Source organism: Schistocerca serialis, chromosome 11, assembly GCF_023864345.2.
Source record: "Schistocerca serialis cubense isolate TAMUIC-IGC-003099 chromosome 11, iqSchSeri2.2, whole genome shotgun sequence".
Lineage (NCBI taxonomy): Eukaryota > Metazoa > Arthropoda > Insecta > Orthoptera > Acrididae > Schistocerca > Schistocerca serialis.
Window position 1 is genome coordinate 85,651,551 of NC_064648.1, and position 15,206 is coordinate 85,666,756.

General features: G+C 36.8%; 2 protein-coding genes across 6 annotated transcripts in view; one reads left to right on the plus strand and one right to left on the minus strand.

Annotated features, from left to right (window-relative positions):
- LOC126427298 (zinc finger protein 708-like) overlaps positions 1 to 15,206 on the plus strand; it is a 223,677-nt gene that overhangs the window by 185,475 nt on the left and 22,996 nt on the right. The window lies entirely within an intron of this gene.
- LOC126427296 (zinc finger protein ZFP2-like) overlaps positions 10,279 to 15,206 on the minus strand; it is a 276,401-nt gene continuing 271,473 nt past the window's right edge. The window contains exon 9 of the mRNA XM_050089596.1: positions 10,279 to 10,359. Within this exon, the coding sequence (XP_049945553.1) occupies position 10,359 (1 nt within the window). The 3' untranslated portion in view covers positions 10,279 to 10,358. The remainder of the gene's footprint in view (positions 10,360 to 15,206) is intronic.

Genomic DNA, 15,206 nt, shown 5'->3' on the forward strand with positions numbered 1-15,206 from the left:
GGCAACCACCCGTATCATCTAACACAGCCACACATCGATCAAGACGCATCCAACACATGGCTAAGAAAAGGCAATATATACAGTGGGACAGAAGGATTCATGATTGCAATACAGGATCAAACAATAAACACCAGATATTACAGCAAGCATATTATTAAAGATCCCAATACCACAACAGATAAATGCAGACTTTCCAAACAACAAATAGATACAGTAGATCACATCACAAGCAGATGTACAATACTAGCAAATACAGAATACCCCAGAAGACATGACAATGTAGCAAAAAATAATAAATCAACAACTTGCCATACAACATTAACTAATAAAACAACACGTTCCCACATACAAGTATGCACCACAAAATGTACTGGAGAATGATGAATACAAATTATACTGGAACAGAACCATTATAACAGATGAAAGAACACTACATAACAAACCTGGCATCATACTCACCAATAAAAAGAAAAAATTAACACAACTAATCGAAATATCCATACCCAATACAACAAATATACAGAAGAAAACCGGAGAAAAAATTGAAAAATACATCCAACTGGCTGAGGAAGTCAAAGACATTTGGCATCAGGATAATGTTGACATCATACCAATTATACTATCAACTACAGGAGTCATACCACCCAATATCCACCAGTACATCAGTGCAATACAGCTCATCCAAATGTATATATACAGCTACAGAAATCTGTAATTATTGAGACATGTTAAATTACCCGAAAGTTCCTAAATGCAATGTCACACATACTGTACAGTTAAAAGAATGTCATGCTTGATCAAGGTCCGCGTCACTTTCCATTTTTAACCAGACATAACGTCTGAGACAGGAAAGAGTAATAATAATAGTAATAGTAATAATAGTAATAGTAATAACAACAGTAGTAACCAATGTAGCTAGTTACACATTAGTCATTAAATATGTTTAGTACTTATGAAATAACATCATGTATATGTAAATAATTTTTATGTATTTTCTGTATCAAAATATACAGAAACGACATTTAAATAATATCCAAGTAATAAATAGGGATTTATAAAATACTGTTGTATGAGAAATTCTACATTTACATGCATACTACAGAAGCCACCATATGGTGTATAGCAGAGAGTACCATGTACCACTGTTAGTCGTTTCCTTTCCTTTTGTACTCGCTGATGGAATTAGGGGAAAATGATCGCCTGTATTCCTCCATATGAGCCCGAATTTCTCTTATCAGTTAGCTGCAGATGCCTGTTCTCTAAATTTCCACCAAATTGCTTTGTGAAAGAAAGTTGTCTTCCCTCCGTGGATTCCCTTTTTGAGTTAACAAAGCATGTTTGTAACACTTGCATAGTTATTGAGCCTCCCCATAAACTGAATTTACCCATTTGCCGTCCATACTACCATCCTTACATGCTACACCCATTTCATGTCGCTTTGTAACATTATGCCCAGATATTTAAACTGTGACTTCGTCAAGCAGCACACCACTAATAGCATATTTGAGCTTCACATGGTTGTTCCTTTATTCATCTGCATTACCTCACATTTTTTTCTGCATTTTGAGGTAGTTGCCATTCATCATGCTAAACAGAAATTCTACTTAGTTTATCCAGTAACCTTCTAAAGTCACTCAATGATGATGCTTTCCCTTACATTACAGCATCATCAGCACTAATCGTTGATTGCTGCTCACTCTATCAATCGCATCATATATGTATATAGGAAACAAAATCAATCCTATCACACTCTGCTAGGGTGGTCCTGATGACACTTCTCTCTCTGATGAACACTCACTGTCAATAACAAGATACTGGGTTCTATTACATGAGAAGGCTTTGAGCCACTCACGTGTTTGGGAACTCATTCTGTATTCTTGGACCTTTGTTCACAGTCTACAGTAGGGGACCATGCTGAATGTTTTTTGGAAATACATTAGTGTGGAATCTGCCCACATCCTTCATGCATGGTTCGTAGCATATCAAGTGAGAAAAGGGCAAGGTGAGTTCCACATGAGCGATGCTTTCCAAATCCATGCCGATTTGTGGAAACATGCTTTCCCTTCTCGAGAAAATTTATTGTGCTGGAACATTGAATACAGCCAAGAATTCTGCAGCAAACTGACATTAAGCATGTGGGTCTATAATTTTATTGGTCTTTTGTTTTACCCTTCTCGTATACATGTGTTACCTGCACGTTTTTCCTTCGTGTTGGGTGAGTGCTCAGTGACAATTACAAGCTAAGAATGCTGAAAAGTACTCTCTGCCAAAACCAAATTGAGATTCCGCCCAGACCTAGCAATTTGCTTGTTCTAAACATTTTCAGTTGCTTCTCCATGCCAGGGATGCCTATTTGTATGTCCTTCATATGAGAGTGTGTGTGACAGTCAAACAATGGTAAATTGGTAATAACTTTTAAATGCAAAATTTAAGACTTCATCTTTCATTTTGCTGTCTTCTATTGGGACCCCACACTGGTTTATGAGTAACTGAATAGAAGTCTTGTATCCAGGTGGTGATTTTATGTAGGATCAGAATTTTCTCAGGTTGTCCACAAGATTTTTTGCTAAGGTATGGTGGTGGAAGCCATTGTATGGTTAAAGCATCGATCTGTTTATAGATTATTTTTCACAATGTATGTTAACACTACATGGAAACAGATATGAATTACTAATAATGCTAACACAAAAAATGCATATGTACAGGCTCTACATAAATTTGTACACACTTTTCTAACCTGCTAGTGTAAAATTGATTTTAGTCATCCTGTACGGCAGCTGTAGCTTTCTTCCAGGAAAGATAACTTCCCCCATCCTGAGTGCTGCTAGCTTTTCAGTTTACAGGCAGACTATACCTCCGCAGCATTTTCTGTCCAGTTCTCTCATTCTCTCATGTTAGTAGACAAAATAAGTTCACTGAGGTCATGTTCATATAGTGGAGTTATTTTCAGCATATTGAGTATTCATTTGCAGATGTTGAATGAGCTATTATGTACAAAAGCTCCACAGTTGTAGCTGTTAACGGCATACTACACTGAGGTGCCTCCACAAGTGTAACATGCTGTTGATATGCATTCAGCAATGTTGATTTTACTCTCTCCACTATCAGTGGCTGGAATACTTTTCGAAGATTAAGGGTGTCATATGCATCATACCAGGGTCATTACTCACAACATCTGAAGAGACCCAGAGCTTTAAATTGGCTCCCTCTGCAGCAAGATTTAATCATGCTCAGTCCTATTCAATCATACATATTCACACTCACCTTGGAGGATATATTGTAGACAAGTGATAAGTGGCTTCTCTCAATGCAGCCCACTCTATAAGTGGCAATAATACCTGAATGCAATCGATTTATGCTGTTTACCAATAAAACAGTTAATGGCGAGAAAAGTGCAGTAATTTTCTGCTCATGTGTCAATGTACCACCAAGTGACTACAAACATTTACATGGCTTTACAATATGCTGTCAACAACATACAGCATCAAGCTGCCACATTTAACAATCCAATCCCTTTTGCATCAGTACTACATAGGTCACTGACAACATCACACTTACAAATTAAGTGCTTTTCTACCATTGTTTATAGGAACTTATTTGCCATAAAATCTCACACAACAACTCAAATCAGTATTCAGTAAACAGGAAATAACTCATATTATGTCTGTTTACATATGAGAGCAGGACAGAAAATCCTGGGAAATACAATGTCTGTAAACTGAAAAAACAAGTAGCACACGTGGTGGAGGAAATCGCATTTCTCACGTTACTACAACTGCCACACAGGTGACTAGGAACACATTCCCCCTATAGCAGTGTAGCAATGTGCGCAGAGGTTTATGTAGAATCTGTCCATGTGTTTTTCTTTCATTTGTATTATTAGCAGCTCGTATCTGTATTTGAGATAGTGTTAACACACTCTGTGTGAAACACACAACACTGGCCATGATTTCTAGTATGTTGTTCTTGATACCCCCCACTGCCACTGTACAAAAATTTATGTCTGCATGAACATTTTCCCCCAGCTGAAAATAAGTGTGTCCTTACAAATTAAAGGAGGATCATTACTATCACATGACAGTAACTGTGTATAGTATATCATTGTGTTTGTGGGTGATTTTACAATTTTTGTTTGTACAAATGTCTTGAATAACTTAAGGAGCAACAATGTTTACAAAGGTAGTGTCTTGTGTGGTGTCACCGCCAGACACCACACTTGCTAGGTGGTAGCTTAAATCGGCCGCGGTCCATTTAGTACATGTCGGACCCGCGTGTCGCCACTGTGTGATCGCAGACCTAGCACCACCACAAGGCAGGTCTCGAGATACGGACGAGCACTCGTCCCAGTTGTACGGACGACATTGCTAGCGACAATACGGACGAAGCCTTCCTCTCATTTGCCGAGAGACAGTTAGAATAGCCTTCTGCTAAGTCCATGGCTACGACCTAGCAAGGCGCCAATTGTAACAGTGCATGTATCTTACGAGTCTCATTTGTATAGTCAAGAGAGATGTATCACAAGGAGTGATTAAAAGTTAAGTATATTCCAAAGCTATGTATTTTCTTTATAGCAGTCATAACGTATCCTGTTCCAGACTTGACACCAGTCGGCATGTGAGTACGCGTGCCTTTCGGCTCCCTTCTCAGTGTGGCTTAACTAGCTTGTTACGCCACAACATCTTGATGGTGCTAACTTACCATTATTGAGTATGGTCGATATGAATAATTACAAAGAAATATTTTCATTGAGTTGGGGGGGGGGGGGAGTCAGGAAGTGTGTCACATGTGGTGTGGTGGCCACATGACTGGTGGCAGTAGGCCACAAAGGATGCATTTGCACTTGTGTGCAGAGAATGGCCACACAACAGTGGTGCAGCTGTGTATGGCATTTTCTGAGTATGCTTTGCCCCACAAGTGGTTTATAAACTGTGACACACTCTCCCTCAGGTACTGATTAGGAGATAAGAGGGGGTGTTTATGTAATACGAAGGAGTTTGGTCGCAGAAGAGTTTTTTTTTAAATATTGGTCGTAGTGCTTAAAACTAATGGAATGAATCTAACAGTGAGTATTATTTGAACCAATTCTAAAAGCCAACTAAACTATGAACTGTTTCCAGGCTAATCCCAGTAATCATTAAAATTGCCTATATTTTCCCCTTTCTTTTTTCAGCTATTTCTTCACATAATCTATCAATTGGTAATGTTGTCCAAGATATGCACTTGCATGTAATTCCTTGCAGAATAACTGGGCCCAAGTATAACAACAGTTAGGCTACAGCTGTGTTTTATGCCCTAGGTATAAGGTTGCTGATGTAGATGGTATTAGTCCAGCAGAGAAGGGTTCACACTGAACATAACCAACCAAACTTTGCTCTTTCTTACACTGGTAGTGGAGACCCACATGAATGAACATATGACTAACTATAAAATTCTAAAGAAAAGCCCATGCCTTACTGGTTGTTGTTATTACTCACCTGTGTGATGTATTGGCAACACAGTAGGTCTGGGGGATGAGTGTGTGGTCATAACTGACAAAGGTAACAATTGATGGCTTATGCATAGAGTACAGTAGACTTACTGCCAAGAATAAATATGGGTGCCTGAAATCCAGACATAACTCAGGAACATGGATGTTGGTGAATTCTGCCAGTATAAGGGCTATCTGACAGTCTGAACCATCTGTCCAAGTAGCTAAACTCGAACACAAATAATTCTGTATTCGAATATAGCATTGCAAATCAGTAAGCATTATGGTGTAATGTTTTTCCAGTCTGTGCTGACAGCCAAGAAATTGTGGATCTGCCAGGTAATGCAGTTCTATCTGGTTTCCCATGCAGCAGAATAAGTATGCAGCCTATTGCATTCAAATTCACAAGTGTTACAAGTAATTGCTAGATTTACATGTACAATAAGACCGCTGTGAAGCCTGATTATTTACACATGTGCAGCAGTGTAATAATAAGAGAGATCCCATAATGGGAAATGTCATCTACAGTGGTGCCATAATGTGACCAGTGATTCAGTATTAGTTAAGACATGCATTTATAAGTTGGAAGCATCAGGATAGGGCTAATTTGGTGCTGTAGCCCTAACTCACAGTGTATTTGCATGAATTTGAGCTGCATGGGTGTTGTAAATAAGAATCAATATAGCTTACTTTATTTGCGATGCAGTTGTGAGGTTGTATATGTCCTCATGTGTTGAAGGTAAATCTTGATCAATGACATCTTATCTTGATCAATGACATCTTTGCACTTTTAATATTGTTTGAATCCAGAGGCAACTGTCTGAATTGGGATTTGGAGGGCTGGATGTGGAATGGCAGAAATCCACATGGTAGTTAGCAGTAATGCAGCAGACTTAGTTTTGAGAGTAGGCACACAGAAGGATGACAATGATATGTTCAGTTACCTAGAAGACTATGGTTTACAGTAGTAGCATTGAGTTGTTAATGCAGATTGTCTGTCCTGATGGAAAAGGCATAGATAATTACCTATGCACATTGGTAGGTGCAGTGACAGCTGGCTATTACTAGGCAAATGATAACACAGACTTGTGGTCATCCATTGATCAGTCCTCTGATGATTTTACTGACAGTGTTTGTAGTTGGCACATTGTCAGCTTGAAACTGCTGTAAAGTTCTGGCACACAGATTTTCCTGGTGAGTATTGGCTGAGAACCAGGAATCGGTGTACATAATCTGAGACACTGACAGGGCAGGGTTCAATTTTCTGCACTGCTGATGGGTGTGAAAGGAAATGGAATATGAAGCCAGCATCTGCAATGTAATTTTGCTGAAGACTTATGCTGACCAGTTTGTTGCTATGCTTAGGCCAAGGAAAATTATTTAGTTTAAATAGTTAGTTCTGGGAAAACTTTATAGAGAAAATAAAGCATTTTTAATGGTATTGCGGTAGGTGGTTCCTGTCCAAACCCTAGCTTTCTGGTCAATCCATATATTGGGTATTGTGCATATGTAAGAATGGCAATTCGGGACCAGACTGGAAATGGGGATTCAAGTGGATTACAGATGTAATAGATTGACTGGCAGTTTTTTTTTTTTTTTTTGCTGTTTGGACATGGGTTGATACTAGACAAAGCATCAGCACTCTTTTACTGTAAACTGGGAGCAATGACGAGTGTTGATGAGAAGAAAAATGCAACAAATGAAACACACATCAAAATGTTTCAATCTCAGAGTTGATACTGAGGTTTCAGTCTCTTTAGCACAAGGTAGCCTGGTCATTTGTTTGATGAGGCATAAAAGGAAAGATATCACACCCAACAGCAAGACCAGGATGACTTATCAACACCATGGCACATGGGAGGAGATGGGGGGCCTTGGCACCAGCATGGTAGGTAGGTAATAATGGTAACAAGAAATGTGGGTGCAACATGGTACAAGGGAACTCTGCTCCCAAACGCCTCGAAGGGATCAGGGCTGTGTCTGTGTGAACACTTAGCATGTGGTCCAGAGTGAATAGAAGTGTAAGTCTAATACATAAAATTAAGATGATGGCATAATGACATTGGTATAATCGCATCATGGAGGGTGAAGCTTTGACAATACTGGCCACACATGCTGGAAAAACGTCAGAAAAATCATGAAAACTAAGAACCTAAGGCCAAACCCAGCAGATAAGCAGTTGTTAGCATCTGGCTTAGACAGTTAATGGAGACCATTGAGTTCCAGTATGTTGGACAGCGAGAAATTATGGAAAAGTTTAAACTAACTATAAAATGTGCTGTGGATAAGTGTGTACTGGGTAAATGGATCAAGGATGAAAAAGATCTACTGGTGTTTAATAATAAAATGCAGAAAATAATTAGGGGCAGAGATTGTTGCACTGTTGTTTTTTAAAAAAAGGATGCACTAATGTCAACAGGGAAAAGTTAATAGAAACTGCTGCATGTAGAAGACTGAGTATGAAGCAGAAAACTACTTTCACTGTCACACCTTCGCAAATGATATTTCCAAGTACCCACAAAATTCTGGTGCTATGCGAAATCACTACATCAGTCAGAGGCTTCTGTCCAATCACCTGAAGTTTTAAATGTGCCATTTAAGAAATCATTCACACTGGATTACTGTGCAAACATACCTTTGTTTGACTGTTGCACAGACTCCCACTTGAAGTAGAAGTAGGCATCCCTGCCTTAAAAAAGAAACTGGAAGAGTTGATAACAAGTAAGTCCACAGATCCAGATGGAATACCACTACAGTTTTATTGAGACTATGCTGTGGCATTGGCCCCTTACTTAACTTGCATTTGTAGCTAATCTCATGTCCAACGAAAGTCCCAATCAACTGAAAAAAAAGTGCAGGCCACTCCTGTAAATGGACCCACATAATTAAAGGCTAATACCCTTAACATATTCAGAGTTTGAGTACAATGAATTTTCTTAAAGCAGTAAAGCTTCTGTCCATAAATGAGCACAAATGTAGACAGCATTGTTCATTTAAAACTCAACTTGTCCTTTTCTTGAATAACATTCATTGAATCAGGGATGAAGAACAATAGGCTGATTTCATATTCCTAGATTTTCTAGGACAACAGGCTGATTCTGTACAGCTGGATTTTCAGAAACCATTTGACACTGTGCCCCATTACAAACCATTAACAAAGGTATGAGGGTACAAAGTAGTTTCTGAGGTATGGGAGTAGCTTGAAGGCTTCTTAAGTAATGTAACTCATTATATTATCCTCATGTTGTCTAGAGTGCTTTGGGGAATTGGAATTATTCTCTACATACATAAATGACCTGACAGACAGGGTGAGCAGCAATCTGCAGCAACTGTTTACTGATGATGGTGTGGTGTATGGTAAGGTACGGTCATTGACTAAATGTAGGAGAATACAAGATTACTTACACGTAATTTCTAGTGTGTCACTTGACACAGTCATGTTGATGAAATACCAAGACATAGGGCTGCAAAGCTGTCTGTAATTTTACAAGCTTTAAGGAATGGAAATGATCGATTTTAGGGAGATGTAGCTCATTTTAAACAAATTGGGGAAAATGTAGGAAAAATGAGGGAATTTTAGGAATAAACTCTCAATAATGTAAGAAAACAATGGTGCATGATGGAATGGGGTATTTTTAATCATTTTGCCAAACAAAAAGTGCAAAATGAGCTCCAGTTGCACAACGTCCTACAAACAGCTTGTGTTTTTGACTCATCTGACTCTATATTCATGATGCTATATGAAGACCAACATCAGAATTAACTGAAGTGCTTCATTTATTCGCATGTTTATTAAGACAATAAGAGAGTCTGAAGGTCTTTTTGCTCTCATCTGACAGATTTTGGCTGGCATGCATGTGTGCGCATGGACGCGCGCGCGTGCACACACGCACACACACACACACACACACACACACACACACACACACACACACACACACACACACACACACACAGAGAGAGAGAGAGAGAGAGAGAGAGAGAGAGAGAGAGAGAGAGAGTTATTTTGGGTACAAAAACATGAGGTAAAAATAAACAATATGTGAATGTGAACTCTCAAATTAAAACTGAAGAAGAATATTCTGTGCGTAAAATGAAACACATTCCCATATTAATGTGAATGGAAGCTGCCTCAACTCCTTCTGTTGTCAGATTTTGTAAGCAGTTTGAAGCATGTGTGGCTGCAATGCAGTTACTGTGAGAACTAGAGAGAGATCAGATGGGAAGACATGGTTTTGATAATAACTGGCTATCATCATGTCACTTCTAGTCCTTAAATTTAAGCATTTTTATCCAATTTTTCTCTTCATAACAGTTATTTTTAATTCCTAATTAAAAAACGAAAAAGTTATTTAATTGCATTTATCAAGAAACATGTGAGAAAAAGTTGGCGATATCTACCTTTCTGAGAATCATGATAAAATCTTCGAAAGTGGTGAAACTAAGACCTCGAAAGAAATCTTCCCATTTTCTACCAGTGTGTATGAGGGACAAAGATATAGAACAATGGTTAATCAATATCTTGTTAATAAAGCATTTACTCACAGACTGCAAATTATAAATTGTGATGACAACATACACTTCCTTGAAACAATTTTAAAAATAGTAAAAGATTATCTACAAAGTCATCTTGGACTCTAGGTCAGGGTTATCCTCTTTTGTGACTACAAAATGCAGATAAGTAAAAGAACTATGGAATTTAGGTTTCAAACACAAAATGGTTCAAATGGCTCTGAGCACTGTGAGACTCAACTGCTGAGGTCATAAGTCCCCTAGAACTTAGAACTACTTAAACCTAACTAACCTAAGGACATCACACACATCCATGCCCGAGGCAGGATTCGAACCTGTGACCGTAGCAGTCGCGCAGCTCCAGACTGAGCGCCTATTTTCAAACACAGAACTATAGGATAATAAACGAGAGATTCGACTAAATTCTGTAAAAGAGGAAAAGAGAGAATGTGAAAAAGTCTGATTTTGAAGCCTATCCATGGCTCAGGCTAGACATTAAACAGAATTACTTGTCTACAACTGACAATTGATTGAGCCACATCATACACTGAACTACCAGAAAAATATGAGTGTTAAAAATACTGATCAAAAATTCTTCATATGGTCTGTAAAATCTGCTTTCATTCCTGTAAAACATGATCCATAAAGGGTTAGTTAGAGCAAAAATGTATGTGCTGATATTGATAAAAAACTTGAAAATTCTGAGTCTTCAGTTGTACATGCCATTCCAAAAATTTTGAAAAAAATTTCCCATCAAGGTTTGTTTATTTGAAGAAAAATGTCAACAACAGCAACCACCAAAGAAGTCACCCCGAAGGGGTAAGAATGGAGATTAGTCTTCAGATTGCATCCAAGCACATGCACCAAATATAACAAAATGCAAAAAAGAAAAACATGTAAATTTACTACATTTTAAAGAGGAGGAGAACCCCCCCACTCTTGTTGGATGAAAAATCTATCATCTCTTGTTTCAACTCGATTGACACAACATAAAGAACCAAAATTTGTGACATGGGTCTGCTACAACAAGGAAAAATTCTATGATCTAACAGAAACTTGCTTAGTGTGTTAATTGTCAGGAAGAGACATATACATAGATTTTAAAAATTATCAGCATACAATAAGGTTCCATTCATTATTTATGCCTATTTTGGGAGTTTGCTTTTGAAGGCCAACCAAACCTAGAAACCTTGTGTGTGATGAAAACACAAACCAAGTGGCATTTTTAATACATGAAGTATACCAACGTACTCTCAAAGACCCAGTTGTGTACAGAAGAGCTAAATATCCTAAAAAATTCGTCAAATGTACAAAATGAGGTTGAAGAAATTGGTAGAATTTATTCTGAAATTGAACAAATGAGACCATTAGCGTCTCAAGAACAATTAAGACACTATTATCTGAAAGACATTCATTGTATGGATTTTCTTATTCGTGTAAAAACAGAAAAGTTTGTCACCATGGCCTTCTAACTGGAAAATGTGTAGTTCCACCGAGTAGCTAGTGTAGCTTAAAATCTTGACTCCTTTCAATTTTTTCTCCTCTTGATCAATAACCTTATGCATATACATTTTAAGACCACAAACTTTTTCCATTGCATTCATCTCTGATCTCGTTTAAAACTTTCTTGTTTACTTGTGGAATGTTGTTGATATTTTCTGTTAAGTAGTCAATTGTATCAAAATGATCAATCACTGACTTTATGTTTTCATAGGAAGTCTGTATGCTGTACATGCTGCTGTCTGTTTCTTGATAATGAAGTTTAATTTTTTTCTCAATATTTTGGTTTAATGACATTCTAGTGGAACTCATACATATGTTGTATAGATAGCTTTTTGAAGATAGTTTTGGTCTTATTCATGTGGATGGACAACGAATTTTCGTTACTAATTGTTCTTCCTTTGAAATCTGGCTTTGCTACAAGTTTTTCACACTTGTCCACATCTGAGATCAATTTTATGTCCACTCTGTATTTTGTGTTCTGTCATGTTCCTCAACATGGAGTTGTTCATCTTGGAGAAGTCGTTTCTCAGATCCATTTTTTGCTTTGGTCCACATTCATGTGTTCACCTCTGTGTATTTTTTCAGCCAGTCAGACTGGTTAAATTGTAAAACTCTGTATTTTGTTATCTTCATCCCTAGAGACAGATGGTTTTTAAGAATTCTGTGTTTGACCACATAGTTGTGTTTGCTACTCAAAGTAGTCAACAACTTGCTTTCTTTGGTCTGAGGCACAATTTTATTTTCAGGAGCAAGTGGTAAATCTTCATGTAAATAATGCAATTCCTTCAAATGTTCTAAGTCTACCTCAAGCATATATCCCATAGAAGATTTTACTGCAATTTGTCATATTTTACACCAAAAGATTGCAGGTGGGTTATCCCATTCAAAGCCACCGTATGGCAAAGATTGGCACATGCCTCACACCAGAGACTGTTTGCATCAAAATATGCTAGATAGTTTGATTTCTTTTTTTTTTTGTCATAATTCTTCAAATTCTTGTTATTTTCTTCCACATGCCTCCTACAACATTGAGATATGCTGCCTCTAATGATTTTTTTCGATCAGAATCATTCTATGTTCATGTATTAATTGAAACGGTTGTTCAGTCATTTTTAAAACCTCATCCCAACATAAATCCGGTGCAGTATAGTACCAAGATGGATCCAACTAGTAGGGTTTCATGCACATTTTTCTAAAATTATCAAAGACGTCTGCCAACAACAAAACGTCACTTAAGAGATATAGGTAGCCAGTATGATTGTTGACAAGTTTTTTCCAGATAATTTTTGCATGTTTGTAGTCTTCATCTCTTTCTTCACAGTCATGCAGTTCATTGTAAAATTCTTCCTTTGGGCCAAACTGTGTTCCTTCAAATTTCTTCCAACTGCCCATGTAATTGTAGGGATAGATACCCCTTCTAATTGTTAGACTGACTAGATTTTCTTGAAAAATTTTACAATGTTTGTCATTTTTTCTTTTTCCAATTTTGATGAAACTTAGTTGAGGCAAGAGGCCATAAACCTAAATGCATCAATAAATCTCATTTTTAGATTTTCTGTCTTCTTGCCAAAACTAAAGCATCTGTCTTCATTGTTCATAAAAAGTAAAATTTTTTGTAAAAAGTAAAATATGTATACTTAGTCTGAAAAATATGGAACCATGAAGGATGTGTTAAACACTAAATTTACTCAATTTAGGTCTTTAAAAAGTTGTTGGCCTCCCACAACAAGAGAAGACACATCTTGGAAAATAAAATAAATGCACTACCATATGGACATTATGTGATGCAAAATTAAATTTAAATTATTGAATGCAGTCCACAGATAGTTGTCTGTTACTTGTAATACTTATAAACATTTCGTCACTGTCTAGGTCAAATAGATAATTCAGTCATCAGTTCACTGACTTGTGAATGTAGATACGTGGCCATGCAGTAACATATGGCTAGAAAGAATGAAAGAGCAAATTTTTCATCCGTAGTGCACACATTTATATTTTTAAAAAATCATAAAATAATTTTCTGTGTACTAACATAATTATTCTGTGGATCATCAAAGCATAGCCAGTTGACACAAACTTTGAGAGCCTTCCTTTTTGAAAATGTTCTCAACAAGTGTACATAAAGATAGGTGGTTTTCTGTAACTCATGTTCATAAAAATTTCCTTTCACTTCTTCACTGTACAAGGCTGTTAACTTGTATGCAACTGGGCTAGATACAATAACACTTCCAACTGTGAAAATTTCGGTTGGCCAGTTGGCTGTGTACCTTTTTCAAAAATTCCCATAAGTTTGCTGATTGTAGCCTTATCACCCACTCTGTACTTGCATGTAGCATCTTCAGAGTCTGTTACATAAACTGTCTTCAGCAAGTCCTTCTCATTTTCTTTTTTCACATCTTTTATCCTCATCTTTATTGTCTAATGTTTTATGTTGTACTCATCAACCAGTTGAACTCATTTATAATTGCCTTTGAAGAGCAAACCACTTCCATATCTTTTCTTTCAATGTTCTGTTAAATCTTTTGAGAATAGACGCTTTCATACCTGTAAAAGTTGAGTAACAGTTGATGTGATGTTTCTTCATCAGTTCTTGAAATTCTTTGTTGTAGAGTTCTGTACTACTATCTGTTCATAGATTTCTTGGACATTTTAGGTACAGAAGTATTTCAAGAGAGAGTCATATTTGTATAAATTTTGTCTTTAACTGGCATAGCCCATGCAAATTTTGAAAATCCGTTCATAACATTTTATTTTCAATAAAAGTGGGAACTTTTTCTTATTTTTCTCTTTGACTTTTCTGCACATTTTCCTAAACTCTTATTATTTTCTTGTTCCAAACTTTTAGAGTAAACATTCAGATGACCGATTTTGCCCCAGTTCAACCATCCTGGATTAAAAATATAGTTATCAATCATAAAACTGGTTTTTTTCACATCCTCTTTGTTGTATGCTTGCACATTGAATGGTTATAGTTTATCATGTTTCTATTCTTACTTTTTCTTGAGAGTTCTTACCTTTGGTTACTATACTTTTTTCGTTTAATTAGCAGTTTTTATAGTAATAAATGAACTGCTTATTTCAGTTGAGTGACAAGTCATCAGTCCTAAAAAAATGTTGATTGGACCTGTAGCAGCAGTTACAAAAATGTATCACTGGTTGCTTTCTATAGCCATTTTCGGCTCCACATGTCACATGAAAAAAATAAACTGTACTGTGGTGGAAAAACAATAGTGATTCCTGTCAGCTAATAACCGTTGAAAAAATTGGAAAACTTTATTTATACATACAAGTCTAACATAAATGTAAAATCAGATGAATGCATAGTCCGTATGAAGAAATGGACATAAAAGATTGTATTGGAAGTGTTGTAGCATTTGCTGACCAAACTATTCCTGTCAATGAAAAAACCATCACTAATGACCTTTCAGATATTGTACAATTTGAGTTAATAAATGTTAATTTTAAGCCAAAAGTTGACTTTGCAATAACTTATGAGCCACATCATACTTTATTTGTTCCAATCCATGACAAGATTTAGGATTTAGAAGTAGCCATAACTGATGAAAATGATGAGTCAAAAGCTACCGGTTCTATTCATTCCCTGTGAATGAGAAGACAAAATGACCTAAATATTCATAACAAAGATATGGACATTAACATCCATGTTTGTGATGGTTGGGTTCATTGCAGTCATGCCCAGTTTTACATTACTTAGAGTTGTTCA